The sequence below is a fragment of the Hakea prostrata genome, chromosome 3 (genome assembly GCF_041222555.1).
Source record: "Hakea prostrata isolate BN-2017 chromosome 3, UWA_Hpros_2, whole genome shotgun sequence".
Taxonomy (NCBI): domain Eukaryota; kingdom Viridiplantae; phylum Streptophyta; class Magnoliopsida; order Proteales; family Proteaceae; genus Hakea; species Hakea prostrata.
This window is the reverse complement of record NC_142602.1, coordinates 1,948,040-1,966,769: the sequence shown is the minus strand read 5'-3', so window position 1 is coordinate 1,966,769 and position 18,730 is coordinate 1,948,040. Positions and strand designations below refer to the sequence as shown.

Genomic DNA, 18,730 nt, shown 5'->3' with positions numbered 1-18,730 from the left:
AGGGGTGTTAATTTATAGCCCGAACCGTTAGAACTGAACCTTAATGGGCCATAATTGGGCTTAGGGTTGTGGAGCTTGCACCAACCCAAAATTGAACTGCAACACGTTTTGTAATTTTACATTAAATAGTATTTGAATCATTATATTACCATTAGGCAGTTGGTATAAACAATTAAAAAAAATTAAGCATGAATTAAAATATCAAATAGCCATTTTACTACTTAATATCTAGGTTCTTGATTTCTATAAAATGGGTGGGCTTTTGTTTGATGGAAATTGACTAATAGCAACTTTGTTTTTCATATATTTTTGCTTTTGTTGTAGGATGTTCAATTGTTTCTTCTTGTTCATTTTTTTATACACCATAAACCGTTATTCAAACTCGAATCTAAACCGTTAGCTCAAACTATTAGTTAGCTAGAACCTAAACTGCACCAAACCGAAATCGGCCCGAAACCGTTATTTTACTAATGTGCCGTGTTTGGGCTAGGTATTTTTAAGCCCGAAACCGCACTATTGACACCCTTATATCTTATTACATTTTGGTGCAATTTGGTATATACATTTAGAAAAGAGAGGCAACCGAAATCGCCGAACCGTTATACTAATGGCGTGTTTGGGCTAGGTATTTTTAAGCCCGAAACCGCACTATTGACACCCTTATATCTTATTACATTTTGGTGCAATTTGATATATACATTTAGAAAAAGAGAGGCATATTGATATGTATCGTATTTGCTGTATCTAATATGTAAACATATGATTATTATCCTATCATATAATCCCATTAACATTTAAGTTCTTACCCCCCCCCCCCAAAAAAAAAAAAAAATTACCAAAACCGAAACCTCTTAATATTATTAGTCACTCTTATTATTATTATTTTTTGTGGTAAAAGTCACTCTTATTATTAAGGAGAGGAAAAAAAAAGGTATATGACAAAGCATTAGAAATGCCCATCAAAGGGTTACACAAATAGCGATAACCACACCTATTATTAGTAAATGACTCGTAAGTTTGACTCTTCCTAATGATACATGTAATATTCTCGACCTTAATAAAATGCTATGGTAAAAAAGAAAAAAGAAGTCGATGATTTGTTAAAGTAAGAAAGATTCTTTCACCTGGACCTTATAGGATCGTTAAATCATTTTGGTCTGTTAGATCGGAATTTAGGTATCTTGACTATTAAAATTCAACTGTCGGGATTTCAATATCAATCGAGATTTTGGTCCAACGAACCCGAATCTCGCTTGCTTGTCATGACTCGAGCAATTTGGTCATCCACCCCGTTACAGCAGTCGGTTTAAAATTTATTTAAAAATTTATTTTTTTTTAATTATCCGAAAAACGGTGATTTGTTAAAGCATGTGGTATTGGTTTTAGACTTTTAGTTTAGTTTTTTAAAAGAACAGCAGAAAATTCTGGTGCCAACAGGTGACGTAAAAAAATTTGGGATATAAACAGAAGAGAGGGTAAAGAAGAGAAGCAGAGGGATGGGACTGCGTGGTTGGGCAGGAAGAAGAGGAGAGACTAGAACCAGCACCAAGAGAAAGAGAAGAAAAAACTTATACCCTTTACTCCTTACGGCCTATCAATTTTGATCAAAATAAGTTTGAACAACCGTGGATAATTCTGAGTCATTTATCCATCGCTTTGATATGATCGCCAGCTTCACTGGTGTGTTCAATATGACGCACAACTCATTTTTTTTTCCTTCTTCAATCTAATTATCTATTTTGTTTCTCTGCTCGATCGGGATTGGAGAGCTCAATTTATATGCATTTCGAGTTTATTTATTTATTTATGGTAATAATGCGTTTTTGAGTTGGGTTTCTTGTTTTTGCATCCCTTCAGCGCCTGGCGGGGGTTGTGTGCTTCACCATGTTTCCGTGTTGGATTGTAATGGAAACTTGACTCTCTATCTCTCTTATTTTTCCCCCCTCCCTTAACGAATGAATGTTAAGCGTACAAGTAATCTCTTTTGTGTGTTCCGTTATCTTTGTGATTGTTGATTGGTTCAAGGATCCGCTTTAGGTTCTAAGTTTTATTCTCTTGAACGGTTGCCGAGGTGTTAGATTGTTTGGGCCGATCGTTGTATGAATTGTGTCATGGGTTCTATTGAGGTAATCTGTCCTTGCGTTTTTCTCCTCGGAATGATTTAGATAGGAAAAGGATCCGTCAAGATCAGAGAAGAAGGAATTCACTATATTCCTTTTTTGGCGTTATTCCTCAAGGTTTTAGTCTATACAAATAACTAATTTTGTTGGTTTATGGATGAACTCCTTTCTAAATAAAAATACGAGTTAGTATTTCTCAATGCATTTGCCTTCCTTTTTAAAAAAAAAAAATCTGTTTGATGGGTATAATATGTTTTCTGAATGCATTTTCCTCCCTTTTTATTTATTTATTTTAAATCTGTATGATGGGTATCATATGTTATGTGCTTTCAATGAATGAAATTAGAAGAGCTCTCATGGTTCATATTATGAATGCAGAAGTATATGGAAATGTGTTACTTCATCCTTCAATTCTATACTGAGATGCGTTTGTTTATTTGAATGTTGTTTCAGACTTGGGCTGTGTCTTCTTGAGCAAGCATGGATCGACAGTGTCATACTCTTGTTTGGAGGCCTGGAAGCTCTGTTCTTCCCAGTCTGTTTGGATTCATACATATTCGTTGGGTTCCTCTACAGTATAAGCAAGGAAATGATAGTTGACGTAATGATGGGTTTTGGTTGATATATATTATTAACTATTTGAACTGTAGCTGGGATTCTGTAGGATTAATTTCTTTCTTTCTTTCAGATTTCATAATTTGCAGAAACACTGGGGAAGGATTTAACTTGAACCATTGTTATTGTCATGTGACATTGATGGGACATGAAAACTCAACATGTAATATAGTGGTTAAGAGCTTGAGAGAAGATTTGGAGTTTTTTGTTGAACTGCATTGGGATTTGGGAGTAACGCAACGAGTCTATATAAAAGAGCATTGAAGGTGAATAGAGGAAAGGTCTCACTGAGACATTCAGGAGGACAAAGTATCCATTGCCTACTGCATATTCTTACTCATGGGTTTGCCTCAAGTGTCCTCCAGCAAAATTGCCGAGGGAGTTTCAACTTCACTGAACTCAATTGTGCAAAATCCTCCCCGGTTCACCAGTGTGAGCAGTTGTGATTTGGATGGAATTCACATGGGAATGGCAGTTAATCATATGACAGGAGATCTCCAGTACTCTTCACTTAGGGATTTCCAGAGGAAAACAACCTTGGACCTCGCCAAAAGCCCAGATGGCCTATTCAATTGTAAAAGTCCCATTAATAGTGTACAGAGTTCTCATGGGTGGAATACTGGTGCCAAGGATAAAAATGGCTTATTACTTTGCAAAGTTGGGCGCAACATTCAACATCCTGTTTCAAGGATTGTGGGTTTTGAATCTAGTGGGTCTAGTTCCCCTGTGAATGGTTTAGATGGGAATTCACCTGATCATATTCCTTTATCGGCTGCAGTTACTATCACAACTGGCAATGAAACTGAGCCGCATGGGTCAGCAGCCAGGAAACGGCTGTTGTCCCCTTTGAATAGTATGCTTTTCTCAGATCAATTCAATGGTGATCGGCTAGACATTTGTGAAGGTGAGGGTCAGTTTGATCCCCCTATAGAAGGAGATGAATTAAATGGCTTTCCAGTGCAAGACTATAAAAAAGCTAATATTGGGCATGCAGATTCTCTATGCACCCCTGTTTGTTCTCCATATAGTTGCCAAAGTTGGAGTAAAATGTTAGATAATAACACTAGAAGTAACTCTGACTTATTCACTGATGGCCCTTTGCTTGTGAACAATGAGTTCCCGCCCCACAGTTACTGCTTGTCTCCAATTGGGCTTGATCCCTATAGAGAACCCAGCAAGATAAGAACCCAAACTGGGGCAATACCCATATCTTCAAAAAAGGTGGTCTCACCTCCTCTCTCTTTGTCCCCTCTTGGTCCAAAATTCTCTGAAAGACTGAAATCTGCAGGGGTACACAGGAATTTCTGTAAAGGGATCACAGGCGACCGTTTAACATCAATGAACACAGAGAAGTCACCTGATGGAACCGTCTCAGGATTTTCATTCTCCCATGATGAAGAGGTATCCAGTTTGACCAGCAAATCGTTTCAAGGTTCTGATGTTTTGCAGAGTGAATGCGATATATTTCCACCTGGAAGAACCAGTGGCACATACCAACACTCAGGTCCTGAATCTGTCCTTACAACCCAATGCCTCAAGTTTGTTAGAAATTTGAGTGGACTTTCCGTTAGGAGGTCCTTGGTTGGTTCTTTTGAAGAGTCCCTATTGTCTGGTCGGTTTTCATCTGGTAAAGCCAGTCAGGTTAGCATACCTACTTTTCTAGAAATTGTCTTCTCCCTGTTTATAGAAGTCTTCTGCTGTGCCTTTCCGTGCTCTTTAACCATCTCTGATGTTTCTTTTTTTTTTTCTACAGAAAATTGATGGGTTTTTGGCTGTTCTAAATGTTACAGGGGGGAGCTTCTCACCCCCTTCACTTAAACTGCCATTTGCTGTCACTAGTGTGGAAGGAGATAACTGTCTACTGTACTATTCATCAATAGACCTTGCTGGAAACTTGTCACCAAGCAAGTGTAGAGGCTCCAAATTGAAGAGAAGCCATAGCAATGATGATTCTCGAGCTGCCAAGAGCCGACTGCGTATCCCTATGAAAGGGCGTGTACAACTGGTACTAGGTCTTTTAGCCCTCAAAATTGATTGATCATCAAGTGAGTTAGGCTGATTAAATTTGGTCTTGATTGCATATGAATAATTAACTATCATACTATTCATAATTAGATTGTCCTTACCCCTAGAAAATCAAGTGAGTTAACTATCATTCTGGTAATACCTATGCCCATCCAATGGGTTCTATTCTGTGAAAGGTTAGTTTCTGTAATTTAATGTCCTTATCCCTAGAAAATTTCTATTTTCTTAATTAGATTGTCATACTAAGTTTCATTCACTCCCAAATAGTCCTCCGCTAATCGAGGGCTTTGGTTCGCCTTTATTATGGAACTCTTTGGGGTAATTGGAAAGAATCAAGGCCTGTGATAGCCACTGAAGTTGGAAAACTCTGATGTTCCTGTTCCAAATTTTAATTTTATGATCTTTTGTCGGTTGACGGATGGTGCTTAACTCTGTTGATGCCAAGGAAATGATTGAAGTTTCAATGTACCAAACTCAAACCAATACTCTGCCAATTGGAATTGTTAAGTTTCTTCTTTCTTTCTTTTTCTTTTTTTTGGGGGGGGGGGGGGGGGGGACAGAGATGCAGACCTCTTCTGGAATTTTGGCAGGTGTGAGTTGTGGATGCCAGGATGGTTTTGCATTATACTTATTACTTCATTGTAGCTTTCATTGCTTGTACAACAAATACAATGTTCCATATGTGTATGCTTTACGTATCCTTTCTGCCAATATATTCTGTAATTCCAGAAATACCTATTACTTCATTGTAGCTTTCATTGCTTGTACAACAAATATAATGTTCCTTATGTGTATGCTTTATGTATCCTTTCTACCAATATATTCTGTAACCTCTGGTGTCTGCCTTATCCGTTATGGTATCCTTAAAGATCTGTTATCTTTCACAACTTTAATGTAAATTTAATTTCCTTTCTTGAAATCCTCCTGAATATGATGTGGTTCTTAATACCAATTTCATGTTAGATAGAATTATTATAATGTCTGTAATGGCTTTCGTGTACTGATGATTTGAAATTGCATTTTTTAGGTTCTCAGCAACCCAGAAAAAACACCTCTCCATACCTTCTTCTGCAATTATGATTTGAGTGATATGCCAGCTGGAACCAAGGTGTGCCAGAGTTTATTGTTCTTCTGAATATTCTGCGAAGGAAGTTAAACTTAACCTTCGCTCAAAATTTGAGATATTATAATATGAGCAATATAAGAAGATTAATTATATAGATTGACTAGTGGGTTAGAAGTATCTCAACATTTAATTAATTTTTGAGAAACCTTTTTCTCACCTCTTTCTTTGATATATATATATATATATATATATATATATATATATATATATATATATATATATATATATATTTAAATATTTTATATTTCAATTACATGGCCTTAAAAAGTTTAGAAGTTATAACACTACCTGCATATATTGGGCATATATAAAAACGATATAGAAAGTTTAACTCAAGCACAAGACATGTAATTTTCTCTTTGTACTCCTATGATTACGTCCTTGATTGAATTTCTTATCGATATCAGTTATACCAATCTGTTATGGGTCCAGCATATTAGCTGGGGTAGCTTATTAGTTTGAGTGAGAAGCATATCAGACTATACATGATTCTTTGGAACTTTTGTTGATTCTTTTGTAGAACACCAAGTTTTCCTTTCTAACCGAATAAGTTATGCTTTTCTTCAAATGCTATTGATCAATTTCATCATTTACTGAAGCAAGTGTGGGCATGTGGCCATATGGCCATATGGTTGTCCAAAGTACGAAGTATTCAGGATGAACCTGACTTCTGTTGGTCTGGTTTTTGAAATCATGGTTGGAAATGGGTGCAAGAGAAACTGAATAACAGAATAGATATTTTATTTGATGATGAAATCATGTTCTGGTTGCAGTTAATCATTTTCATACTCCCTTCTAGTCCTTCGTTCTTTATTGGTGATCGACTAGTTTATAATATCATTATTCACTTGGATCAGACATTCTTGCGCCAGAAGATCACTCTAGCCTCTCCTGGAGCAACGCCTATCCCATTGAAAGGCAGGGACAGAACTTTTGACAAGAAAAACAAGCCCAAGGTAACAGTAAACCTTAATGGGGGAGCTGCCAAGCCAGATGGAGTAAGTGATGTACATACCATGAGATCTCACAATCAAAGTGCTAAAGTTATAGAAAATGAAGATGCCAAAGTTAAAAGTTTTGTATATAGTGGTGATACTCAGCAACATGACCAGCGCTGTATATCCCAGAATAATGGAGGGACAAGTCCCTTGTCAATTCTACCTAGGGACTGTCTTGAGCGGCCAAATAGCCTTGCTCTTGCTGTAAGCACTGAGGATGGGTTCAACAGCAGCAACCGCAAGAAGACCGATGGGGAGGATGATATCATGATGGATAGTTGCCATGAAACTGACAAGAAATGTGTACATAGTTCATCAAAGGTCAATGAGAACAGTTCTGGTGGTGGTGTTCTGCGTTATGCTCTTCATCTCCGTTTCCTCTGCCCATCTTTTAAAAAATGTTCAAGGGTGACCCAGAAATGCAAATCTGATCCTCCATCCATTCCAGAATCAAATTGTTTGGATGATGAAGGGGAGCGACGCTTCTACTTATACAATGATTTGAGGGTTGTGTTCCCTCAGCGCCATTCAGATGCAGATGAGGGCAAGGTATGTTGGCTAACATATTATAATTATCATTAAACTTTTGAAACATGTATTTTGCTAATGTTTGCTAGAACTATGATTTGGAATGATGTATGCTTGGATATGGATTTGTTTCACTCTGGTCAAATGATGTACTATGAAGTTTCTCGTTCCTTTACTGCCCAAAATTCTTGTTGGATGCTTGGATTGGTTAGGTCAAGGAATTCTATGGGTCCAATTCTGCCCTTATCTGAGCCCTAATTCCTTTACTGCCCAAAATTCCCAAACCATATTCTAAACCCTAATTCCTTTGCTGTTCTAAATTCCTAAACCCTAATTCCTTGCTGCCCAAAAATCCCAAACCCTAAACCTAAGACTGTGAAACCCTCATTTGAACCTTAGGTTAAGGTTGATTTTGATAAAATCGTGGAAGAATTGTCTCCCATTCACTTGAGGCCACATCAGAATGAGACTTTTCCCCCTTGCCTAAAATTGGTTACATTGTAAGGCCCTAAGGTGAGGAAAGGCAATAGTTCTTGTGAGGTAGCTAGTGTAGCTGTACATTGAGTGAAATGGTGGAACAACTTTCATGCAGTCAATTCTGAATAAAAAGAACAAGGCTTAGTGAATTGAATGAAGTTTGTCTCTATTGGGCCCTGAATTTTGGGAAGCAATTCCAACAACCTGAAGATAAGTAGCTGTATCTTTACCGGGATATATATAAGTAGATGTATCTTTACCAGGATATTAGAGGGTGGCCCATAAAACCTGTGCACTTGATAATTGTGATAAGGAAACCAATGGGCTCGTCTTTTTCATTTTTCAGCAGGATTCAATTTGTTTTTCATTCCTAAATTTTGTGAATGGATTTGGCATTTCCTCTTGGAGAAGATATTACTTGACTGCTCAAGGGCATGTGGGTCTCATTTGTATATTTGTTGTTCTTATATGTTGTTGTGAAAGCACTCTCCCATGCAACATTGTTGTGTGTTTTGGTAGTGAGACAACTAGTCAACTTGGGTACCATGTGGTAATTTCCTACCATTGTTTTATTGGTTGTGACCAGCTTCTTCCCTCCCTCTGGTTGCTGCTAGTTTTTACTGTCTATTTGATAAACCCTCACTGACTAGTTTGGAACTTTGAGATGCACAACTGAGAGCTGCAGACTTGTATGATCTGTTTCTCACCTTTGGTTTCCACTCCATTGCCACTAATTGCTTAAAAAGCTAGTTCTTTAAGATATGGTTTTGACATGTCAGATTGGAGGGTCAAGTGAGGCTCACATCTAGCAAACAAAGTTTTGAAGGGTCTTGGACCTAATGGATTTCATCTAGAGTTTTTCTGAGTGCTAAAATTTTGATCCTCATGTAGTGGATTCTTTTGGTAGCATTGATATATTGAGGTGCGTGGTTCCCATATACAACTGCATAAGGTCATTTACCATGTCTGGAAACAGCAAGAATTGTGGTTGTTAGCTGTTTTCTTCTTCTTTAAATTTTTTATTTTATTTTTTGGTGGTCAGGGTGGTTGGTACTGGGGATGGGGGGAAGGAGGGAGTGGTTTTTGAGCAATTAAGAAATTTAAGTAAAAATGGAAAAAGAGTGCCTCCCAACTACACAAGCATAATCTGGCCCCAGGGTGGTTACAGACCCCCCAGCTATCCGAGATAGCAGATCAAGTTGCTTTACTATATGAGAAAATAGGATACAACACAAAGCAAGCTAGCTTAAAAGAAGGGAAATGAATCTGACTATGCTTAATCAAGCTTAGAACTCATTCCAGACAAACTTGAGCTCATGATACAAGCACCTGTAAATGATATGATAATTTCACTTTATGCCTTGTAGCTTTCTATTTTCCTTTTGCATCCTTTGCAGGCTTGGCATAAGTAACTTCTCTTGTATGGGATGGTTATAATGAGATCTACCTTATTAATTCCTCCTTCCTGTGTAATACTGAACTCTGCCTTCTGTTAGTCTTTTACCTATGTTGGTTTGTCTAATGGAGTATTTTTTGTGATGGCAGTTGAACGTGGATTACCATTTTCCTGCAGATCCAAAATACTTCGACATCAGTAATTGACATATCAAGCCAGCTATAGCTGCCATTGGCTGATCTGTTAGTTGTCATTTAATGTATATATTGCGTCTTCTTAGTCTCAATTCCCTTAGATGGAGCAGCAACTCCGCCTCCAACTGTAAAGGATTCATTTTTCAATTGATTTTTAATTCATGTGATTTAATGGTTCCTTCAAGAAATCTAAAACTAGAATTTGTTATACACTGGAAGGATTAAACTGGTTCGGAATTGAAAGCATTGGTGCCTGCGACGGGTAATTAGGATGGCTATCTTACGGTTACGGTGGGTGAGCAGCCTAGGCATCCCCAGTTTTGTATTGACTGCGGAACTAAACCCAGGATCGACTGAAGCAGAAGAAAAGAAATTTCAACTCATGGGTAGTAGATATAATAATAATTCTATAGATGAGATCTCTTGAATTCAAAATCTTTTCCCACTTTTCTTATCCATTTTTGACCTCAAAACGTAACCTAAAGGAGTGATTTAAGATATCGATCCATCCTTTAAATGGTTACCTTGTAGAAGAGTTCATCAATTAATGTCCCTTGCGTGATAATGACGGATCTGGATCTAATTCCCAAAAGGAAAGACTTTATTAAAGAGTAAAGACATGGATTTCCTCTTTCTTGCCTTCCCTACACACAGCATTGATTTCCCTTCCGGATTTACTTCCACAGCCTTTTCCTTTTCCGTGGTGAATGATGCTGAAATCATCAACTACTCTTTAAGTTTTGAAGTTTAAAAAATCGTACTGGGGTCTGTAGGTGGTGATGGAAAATCTTTCCTTCTCCAGAAATTGAGTAAACAAAGAGAGGCTCGAACCTGAAAACTAAGCAAAGTTTACATTATCACACCACACGTCTCTGTCGGCCAACTCTAGCGGTTTGAACGCGACAAAGATAACCTCTTTGCGTTAGCATGGGATCCCTTTTTTTTTTTTTTTTTTTTTTGTTAAAATATGGGACCCTTTGATCTATAGCATTCATTGTGCCAAAACAGCCGGTTGAACCAGTTCGGATTGAACTGTTAGCAATGTTAGGTAGGTATTTGTTTTGATCAAATTTTTTAAGTTAGGTAACAAACAGGGGGATCGCACATATTGTGTGAACTCATGTGGGATCCACTGTTCTGATATTTTACTATATTTTATTTCAATTACTTTAATATGTATATTTTTTTAATATAATAATTACTTTAATAATTAATTTAGTACAACTCTACGATATACAATATTAGAAAAATAATTAATTTAATTAAATTTTTAAAAAAACTCAAAGAAAGAGAGAATATCTATTACTTAAATAATTACTTTAATATAATGTTAGAAAATAAAATTAGTTTAGTAATTAAATTGAAAAAAAAATCAATTGGTTCATGCCTTCGTGATTTTCTATAAGGTTTTTTGAAGGAAAAAATACTAGAAAAATTGAGAGAAAAAAAAAAAATTCAGAAAGAGAGAGTGAATATCTAATAATTATGGAGATGATTTAGGAAAACTCCAACCTGTGCTGGCTTTTCAAATTTTCACTAATTACCTAAGTCGTTTCTAAGATGAAAAGAAGAGGAAAAAAGTAGAAAATATAAAAGAAGACTCAAGAGAGAATAAACAAGAATAAATATGAGAAAATATATAGAAAGAAATTTATGGATAGTGAATTAGTTTCTAATTAAATTTTAACTATTTATTTCCCTAAAAATAGGAATTGAATGGATAATAATTAAAAATGATATTTATACTTAATCATATTTTATTTTTAATATGAGGCCAAATGGTGGTATTTCACATGTGGAGTGAAAAAAAAAAAAAAAAAAAAAGAAAAGACGAGGAGGCCCTATGCCTTCGCCACTTGCCACTTGTAATAGATTGATGGAAAAGAAAGGACTTGAAATTTGAACAAACTGGTGAAAAATCATGGTTGGGAGAAGAGATACCATAGTTAGAATTTGGATCAGATAAAATCCTCAATTCCAGGCACGGCTGCGGCCTATAATCATTTCCTAATTCCAAGTGAAAAATCCGCAATGGAATTTGCAACTGAATTGATACTGGAAAATTAAGCATTTAAGAGTGATAATCCCTTTATTGGCTTTCCCAATCCATCCCTATCATATCTTCAAGAAAGCGAGAGAGTTGTCAAACCCAATCTCAGAGGAAATGGATTCCTAAAAAGTCACCACACTGACCCTTCTGTCTCTTGTCCTATATATAGAATCAGACCATATTAATAACAAGCGCTTTCTGTATCCAATATCTGCGGCCATTGCTCTTGTGCTCTGTATTCGTTTCTCTGGCAGAGAGGAAGAAATACCCAAAAGAGTTGTTCAATGGAGGGTGTTGAATCCAAAGATCCGGAAAACCAAACTCTTACGAAAACAGGAGGAGAAAAATCTCACATGCTAGGGCAAGTTTTGCTGAGATCGTTGGTGGTTATATGCACAGCGATTGCAACATGGTTGATCTTCACCAGCAAACAAGATGCTCTAGTGTTCGGATTGCCTTTCAGCGCCAAGTACAGTTATGAGCCGGCTTTCCTGTATGTTTCAGAATGAAATCCACACTTCTCTTCCCCTTCTTCTTCTCATTCTTTCTCGAGGTTGAGATTTCTCGTCAAGATTGTCGATTTGACGTGTATGTAGAAGTTGTTATTATTTTTACTTTTCTGGGTCTTTTTTGCAGGTTCTTTGCGTATGCAAACGTTGCTGCATGCATCTTTTCTCTGGGTTCCTTGTGCATTGCTCTCTTCCTCCGTCATCGTTCCACTTATTTAATCCTCTTTTTGCATGATTTGGTAGGGAGGCTTAATTAAGAGGATGTCGAATTAATTTTCTTCTTAATATAACACACATTCTGTATCGTAAATTTTGATTGCTCTTTCTCTCTCAGGTGATGATGGCACTGGTGATGGCTGCTTGTTCTGCAGCAATTGCAATTGGTCAAGTTGGTACTTATGGAAATACCCATAGTGCTTGGTTGCCCATATGCGACCACTTCGGGAAGTTCTGCAAAAGAGTCTCGACTGCTGTCATTTTCTCTTTCTTGGCTTTGATGATGTTGTTTGCTCTTACTGTGTTATCTGCACTTCGCATGCGAGCGTACTGGAGCCCTATGTCAAATTCTTCATTTGCATGAATTGGAAGATGAGTTCGAAACCGTTCATTTGTCTATTCGGCTGTCATAAAGAATAAAGCTCCCCCTTCCGTTTCCGTCACTTCTTTTCTCTTCTCACCCTCAAGAACCTCGAAGCTGGTGTGGAGTAAAGATTTTAACATCGAAGCCGCTGAGTGCCATATTTCACACACAACCCATTAAAGAGAAGATTTTGAAAAAGGAATAAAAAAATTTTAAAAAAAATTAAAGAGAAGAGTAAAGTGTTGAGAGAACTAGTGGAACATTTAAAAAAAAAATTGAAAAGAAGAAAATTTCAAAAAATTAGTAAGGGCATGACCCCTGGTTCCATGCCTACAGCTTTTGTTATTTGTTTTTGGGTTATATATGATTCATCAGTTCAAGATTCCCAACAAGTAAGAAGTAGTCTCGTTGGATATTAAGTCCCGAACAATACTGGATAGAAGTGGGTGCAGCCTCTACCACATTGGGAGGTACTTCTTGTAAGGGGCTTTGAGTCCTAAGAGGTTTGTGGGTTGATCATTCAATCCCTTCCCCAAATGGCCTATGGGCCCTAGTCATGATGACTGGTATCCACTTGATTAAGAATCAAGAAACATCGGGAAGACCTCCTCTAGCATTGCAACACCTTCGACATGATGAAGTCATGGCACACTAAGGATATTTTCAGTAATAAAAATACTATATATGAATAATTTAATGAAAAATGCAGATGGAGTATATATTTTACAATTTTAAGTGATATTGTGAAGTGTTTTGTAAATTATCACCCCATCTTTCTTTTTCTTCTTCTGTTTTTTTTATAAGATCATTTAGGTAATCTCATGATATCATTCAAAAGAGTGGTTTAAAGACCTTCATAAAATAACAAGGGTTTCAAGGTATTCAGTAACAAATAGTACTAATGTGTCCAATGAAAGTCCAAATTCGAGCTGTCTTTACTTTTCAAAGATGAAGTGAGATCGATGTAAAATCTTTATTTAATTTGAGGTAAGGAAACAAATTCCTGAAAAGTTAAATGAATAAGTAAATAAATCCCTTCTTCTATTCAATCTTGATCAGTGTCTCACACGCATGAGGGAATTTACAAAAACCCACCCTCGTATGATTGGTGAACCTTCTTCAGTCTTCACGTATTATTTTGAAATTAGCTAACATGTCGATGGGAGAAAGCTGGATTCTAAAACCCACCCTAGAATGACTCATATTGGATTTGGAAACTGAATTGACACTAGATAGTTAGAACAAGAATCCCTTTAGTGGCTTCAGAAAGCTTATGGTTGTCAATCCTAACCTCCAAAAGAAACAGATTCTTCTCACCACGCTGGCCCTTGCGTCTCTCTTCCTATATATAGAATTCGATAGCCCATATAAATAACAAAGGCATTCTGTATTCAACATCCATCTGTGGCCATTGCACTTCTCCTTTGCATTAATTTTCCTTCTCCAGAAAGACTTTTCCAAGTTTTCAGTTTACATTCCATAAAGAGTTCTTCAATGGAGGGCTTTCAAACCAACGAATCACAAAAGCCACTTACCAACACTAAAAGAGAAAAAGCGCTCTTGATAGTGCAAGTTTTGTTGAGATCATTGGTGACTGTTTGCACAGCGATTGCAGCATGGTTGGTCTTCACCAGCAAACAAACTGCTGATGTATTCGGAGTGGCTTTTAGCGCCAACTACAGTGATGACCCGTCTACCCGGTATGTTTCAGAATGATATCCACAGTTTTCTTCCCCTTCTTCTTTGATTTTGAAATTTCTCGTCCAAGATTGTAAGATTTAACTCATATGATCAAGGCTAGGATTTTTCTATTGGTTTTATGTTATTGATTTTTATTTTTTTTTGCAGGTTCTATGCATATATAACCGTTGTTGCATGCATCCATTCTCTAGCTTCCTTGGGAATTGTTCTCTTCCTCCGTCATCGGTTGACTTACTTTTTCCTGTTCTTGCATGATTTGGTACGATGGCTTAAGAGAAATGTCGATCGAATTAGTCTTCTTCTTGATGAAAGATAATTAAATTTTGTATTATAAACTTCTATTGTCTCTCTCTCAGGTGATGACGGCATTGGTGATAGCTGCTTGTGCTGGAGCAAGTGCAATTGGTAATGTTGCTGCTCATGGAAATACCCACACATCTTGGATGCCCATATGCGACCACTTCGGGAAGTTCTGCAACAGAATCACGGCTTCTGTCATTTTCTCTATATTGGCTTGGTTGATGTTCTTTGTTCTTACTGTGTTATCTGCACTTCGTATGCAATCACAGACCCCATTGTCATGCTCTTCATAAGCATGAATTGGAAAAAAGTGTACATGGGGAGCTTTTGGCTTCTCTTGACTCAAAACTTGGCTTGTAACAATTAACTTCTTACTTAATCGAATAACACTATCCATTTCTTTCCCTTTACTTATCATTTGCTTCTCGTGTCACGAACATCAAAGCTTTTGTTTAATTCTTATTATCTTCTGGAAAAAGAATCCTATATGCCATATTTCAAATGGATAAACGGGGAACCAAGTAGCAATTAGCTTCCAAAAATCGATAAGAAAATGACAAATTTGCATCGAGTTGATTAGGTTAAGAATTCGTGGATGAGCTTTTTGAATAACTTAATACCATGGAATCCTGGAATTATATATCATGAGGATAATACTTATATAGTCAAGTCACGAACAAAGCGGTAGTCAACTTCCATGTGTTTTGTTTTGACATAACGAAAGACACACAACATGTGTTGTAGTAGATAAATGGTCACAAAAGACCAACATTGGGGTTGGGAGCTCCACATGTAAATGTTTGAGAACATACGAGAGCCAAAGCATTTTTGAAACTGCCACTGCCCTTGAGCTTGAGATTGTTAGTTCCTTCTTGGAGGTCCATGACAATAAATTAATTCTCAAAAATAGTAAAAAAATCCACTAGTGGATCATTGGTGTTAGAGAAGCATACTCATCCTCCATTTTGGTTACTGACTTAGGATGCTGAGATGATGTTTTATAGGGTTTGGGTTCAATTGCATGGTATGGTGGAGATGGAAGTTAGAAATTCATGCATGTTATAGATTACATCACAAAGCCTCAACTGTCTAAGGTGTATGTATCTCTTCATGTTGTTTTTTATGAGAAAATATTTTTCTTTGCCATCACTCATCCAACTCCACCACCACAGAAGAAAATAAAATAAACAAGAGAATGCTCCAGCATCGTAAAACAGGGGCCTTTAAACACTAACACCTCTCTTTATCTTTGAAAAGCACATGCGCATGGTTCAGATCCATTAGAATAATTATTGGTTAGTGGTACAATTATAAACACCATTGTACCCATATGTATAATGGGGCGACAGAACCTCCTCTACCCTTTTCCACTGAACTTATTTTCCAACACTTCTTCAAGATTCCTTCTCACCCCAACTTCTTTCTTGTTCTCTGTTTTCATAAGTTTATTAGGTTCTCATATAATCCAAAGTGGTTTAGCCTTCACAAAAAATCATGATGGTTCAAGTTTGAGTTGTCTTTGTTTTTCAAACATAAAATGATATGTAAGGCTTATGTTTTTGAGATGCCAACACAATTTACTATCATTTAAAATAAATAAATAAATAAAAAGTTTTACTATTAAATATTGACTTGAGTCTGGATCCTCTACCCTAGGTGATCCCTTCACGTTTTTCCACTACACAATAATGGTCAACTATGTGGGGCCCACTTGACTCATACATCTAATTCATTTTATAAACATTGAGAGGAGTGGACCCCACGGATCACTATTATGTGGAGAAGTATAAGAGGAGCACACAACTAACTATACCGTGATGTATAGATGATCTAGACTCTCTTGACTGAGTCTTTCATGGACACACGAGGGAATATCAACCTCATATGATTGTACAACCTTCACTATGCTGGGAAGTATAATTTTGGAATTAGGTTAAGAGTTCGTTGGGAGAAAATGGTCTCTAGAAATGGATTCTAAAACCCACCCTAGGATGATTCATATTGGAATTGAAATGAAACTAGATGGTTAAGAGTGAGAATTGCTTTAGTGGCTTTAGAAAGCTAATAGTTGTCAATGGATTCACTCCTAACCTCCAAAAGAAACGGATTCTTCACACAACGCTGACCCTTGTGTCTTCAATAATCCTATATATAGAATCGGATGGCCCGTATAAATTAATCACAAAAGCTTTCTGTATTCATCCAACATCCATCTGTGGCCATCGCTCTTGTGCTCTACATTTTCCTGTATCTGTTTTCTGTTCTCCAGCAGAAACGAAGAAATTAAGACTTTTCCAAGTTTTCAGTTTAATTACATTCCGTAAAGAGTTCTTCAATGGAGGGCGTTCAATCCAGAGAATCACAAAAATCAGTTCTTACCAACACTAAAGCAGAAAAAAAACTCTTGATAGTGCAGGTTTTGCTGAGATCATTGGTGGTTGTATGCACAGCGATTGCAGCATGGTTGGTCTTCACCAGCAAACAAACTGCTGATGTGTTTGGAGTGGCTTTTAGCGCCAACTACAGTGATGACCCGTCTACCCGGTACTCTTCACAATGAAATCCACCATTTTCTTACCCTTATTCTTCTCTACTTTCCTGAGATTCAGATCAAGGATTTTTCTGGATTTTTTTTTTGCAGGTTCTTTGCATATGCAAATGTTGTTGCAAGCATCATTTCTCTGGTTTCGTTGGGCATTGTTCTCTCCTTTCGTCATCGATTGACTTACTTTATCCTGTTTTTGTTTGATTTGGTATGGTGGCTTAAAATGATTGCAAATTTCTTTTCTTCTTAATGATACATAATTCAATTTTGTATTATCAACTTGGATTTCTCTCTTTCAGGCAATGACGGCATTGGTGATAGCTGCTTGTGCTGGAGCAGGTGCAATTGGTAATGTTGCTGCTCATGGAAATACCCACACATCTTGGATGCCCATATGCGACCACTTTGGGAAGTTCTGCAATAGAGTCACAACTTCTGTCATTTTCTCTTTCTTGGCCTGGTTCATGTTCTTTGCTCTTACTGTGTTATCTGCACTTCGCATGCAGTAACGGACCCCATTGAATTGTCATCAGCATGAATTGGAAAAAGTGTACATGGGGGAGCTTATGGCTTCTCTCGACTCAAAACTTGACTTCTAACAATTTACTTCTTGTACTTTTTACTGAATAAAGCTCTCTATTTCTCTTCCTTTGATTTTCTTTTGCTTCTTGTCTCATCACGAACACCAACATAAAAGCTTTCGTTTAATTCTTATTATCTTATGCAAAAAAAATTTTCTACTCGTGCCATATTTCAATCAATTAATAATGGGGAACTAAGTAGCAATTAACTCAACAAATGGAAAAGAAAATGACAGATTTGCATCCGGTTGATAAAATAAATAATAAAAATTTATGTTTGATCTTTTTACATCTCTTACCTGGTATTCCATTGGTATCTCATTAAACATGTTATAACCTCTCTGTTATTCCTATCTTGTATGATAGATGACAGCAAGGTAGAATTTGCCTCTTGCTTTCTCTCGCTTGAATTTAGGCTTTTATCAATATCATGTTTCACCAGAGTGGGTTAAAATCTAACACAATTGTTTATGGAGAAAAGTGTATGCGAGGCATTCAAATGAAATTTACTGAAATATTTTTCATTTAAAGAATTCAATTGAATGCCTTGTATGCACAAAATGAAACACTGGTTAGAGATTAGTCTACACAAATGGAGTGACAAGACCTTATCTATCATTTTCTATTCAACTTCTTCTCGAACAACTCTTTCAATTGAATGCCTTGCGTGCACAAAAGGAAACACTGGTTAGAGATTAGCCTACACAAATGGGGTGAAAGGACCCTATTTATCCTTTTCTATTCAACTTTTTTTCTAACAACTCTTCACAATTTTACACTCACCCCAACGTCTCTTTTCTCCTATATATTTAATAAGGTTATTTAGGTAATCTCATATAATTCAATGTTTTATGGATCTCTAAAAAAATTTGATGGCTTAAGGACATTCAGTCTAATGAAAGTCTAAATTTGTGAAATTGTTTTAGTACTGCATACCTTGCAGCTTATAGTTCAGACAAAATCTTGACCACTCGTTTCACCTCAT

At 36.8% G+C, this 18,730-nt stretch overlaps 2 protein-coding genes and 2 pseudogenes across 4 annotated transcripts; all 4 read left to right on the top strand.

Annotated features, from left to right (window-relative positions):
* Positions 1 to 1,464: 1,464 nt before the first annotated feature.
* Positions 1,465 to 10,125, top strand: LOC149019909 (uncharacterized). Of its 3 annotated transcripts, none has more exons than XM_089147911.1 (6): positions 1,465 to 1,680; positions 2,574 to 4,376; positions 4,489 to 4,740; positions 5,788 to 5,868; positions 6,744 to 7,433; positions 9,435 to 10,125. In XM_089147911.1, exons 2-6 carry the CDS (start codon positions 3,075 to 3,077, stop codon positions 9,489 to 9,491), a joined length of 2,382 nt encoding a protein of 793 aa, XP_089004037.1. In that variant the 5' UTR covers positions 1,465 to 1,680; positions 2,574 to 3,074; the 3' UTR covers positions 9,492 to 10,125. The 3 variants fall into 3 exon arrangements, with proteins under 3 accessions (XP_089004037.1, XP_089004039.1, XP_089004038.1); XM_089147913.1 differs by lacking the exon at positions 1,465 to 1,680 and adding an exon at positions 1,697 to 1,902; XM_089147912.1 differs by lacking the exon at positions 1,465 to 1,680 and adding an exon at positions 1,909 to 2,126.
* Positions 10,126 to 11,804: 1,679 nt separating this feature from the next.
* Positions 11,805 to 12,618, top strand: LOC149019908 (CASP-like protein 1F2). The gene is made up of 3 exons (XM_089150973.1): positions 11,805 to 12,022; positions 12,166 to 12,277; positions 12,373 to 12,618. Exons 1-3 carry the CDS (start codon positions 11,814 to 11,816, stop codon positions 12,616 to 12,618), a joined length of 567 nt encoding a protein of 188 aa, XP_089007099.1. The 5' UTR covers positions 11,805 to 11,813.
* Positions 12,619 to 14,112: 1,494 nt separating this feature from the next.
* Positions 14,113 to 14,912, top strand: LOC149019907 (CASP-like protein 1F1 pseudogene; annotated as a pseudogene).
* A 2,042-nt stretch (positions 14,913 to 16,954) lies between these two features.
* LOC149019906 (CASP-like protein 1F2 pseudogene) lies at positions 16,955 to 17,673 on the top strand (annotated as a pseudogene).
* The last annotated feature ends 1,057 nt before the right edge of the window (positions 17,674 to 18,730 follow it).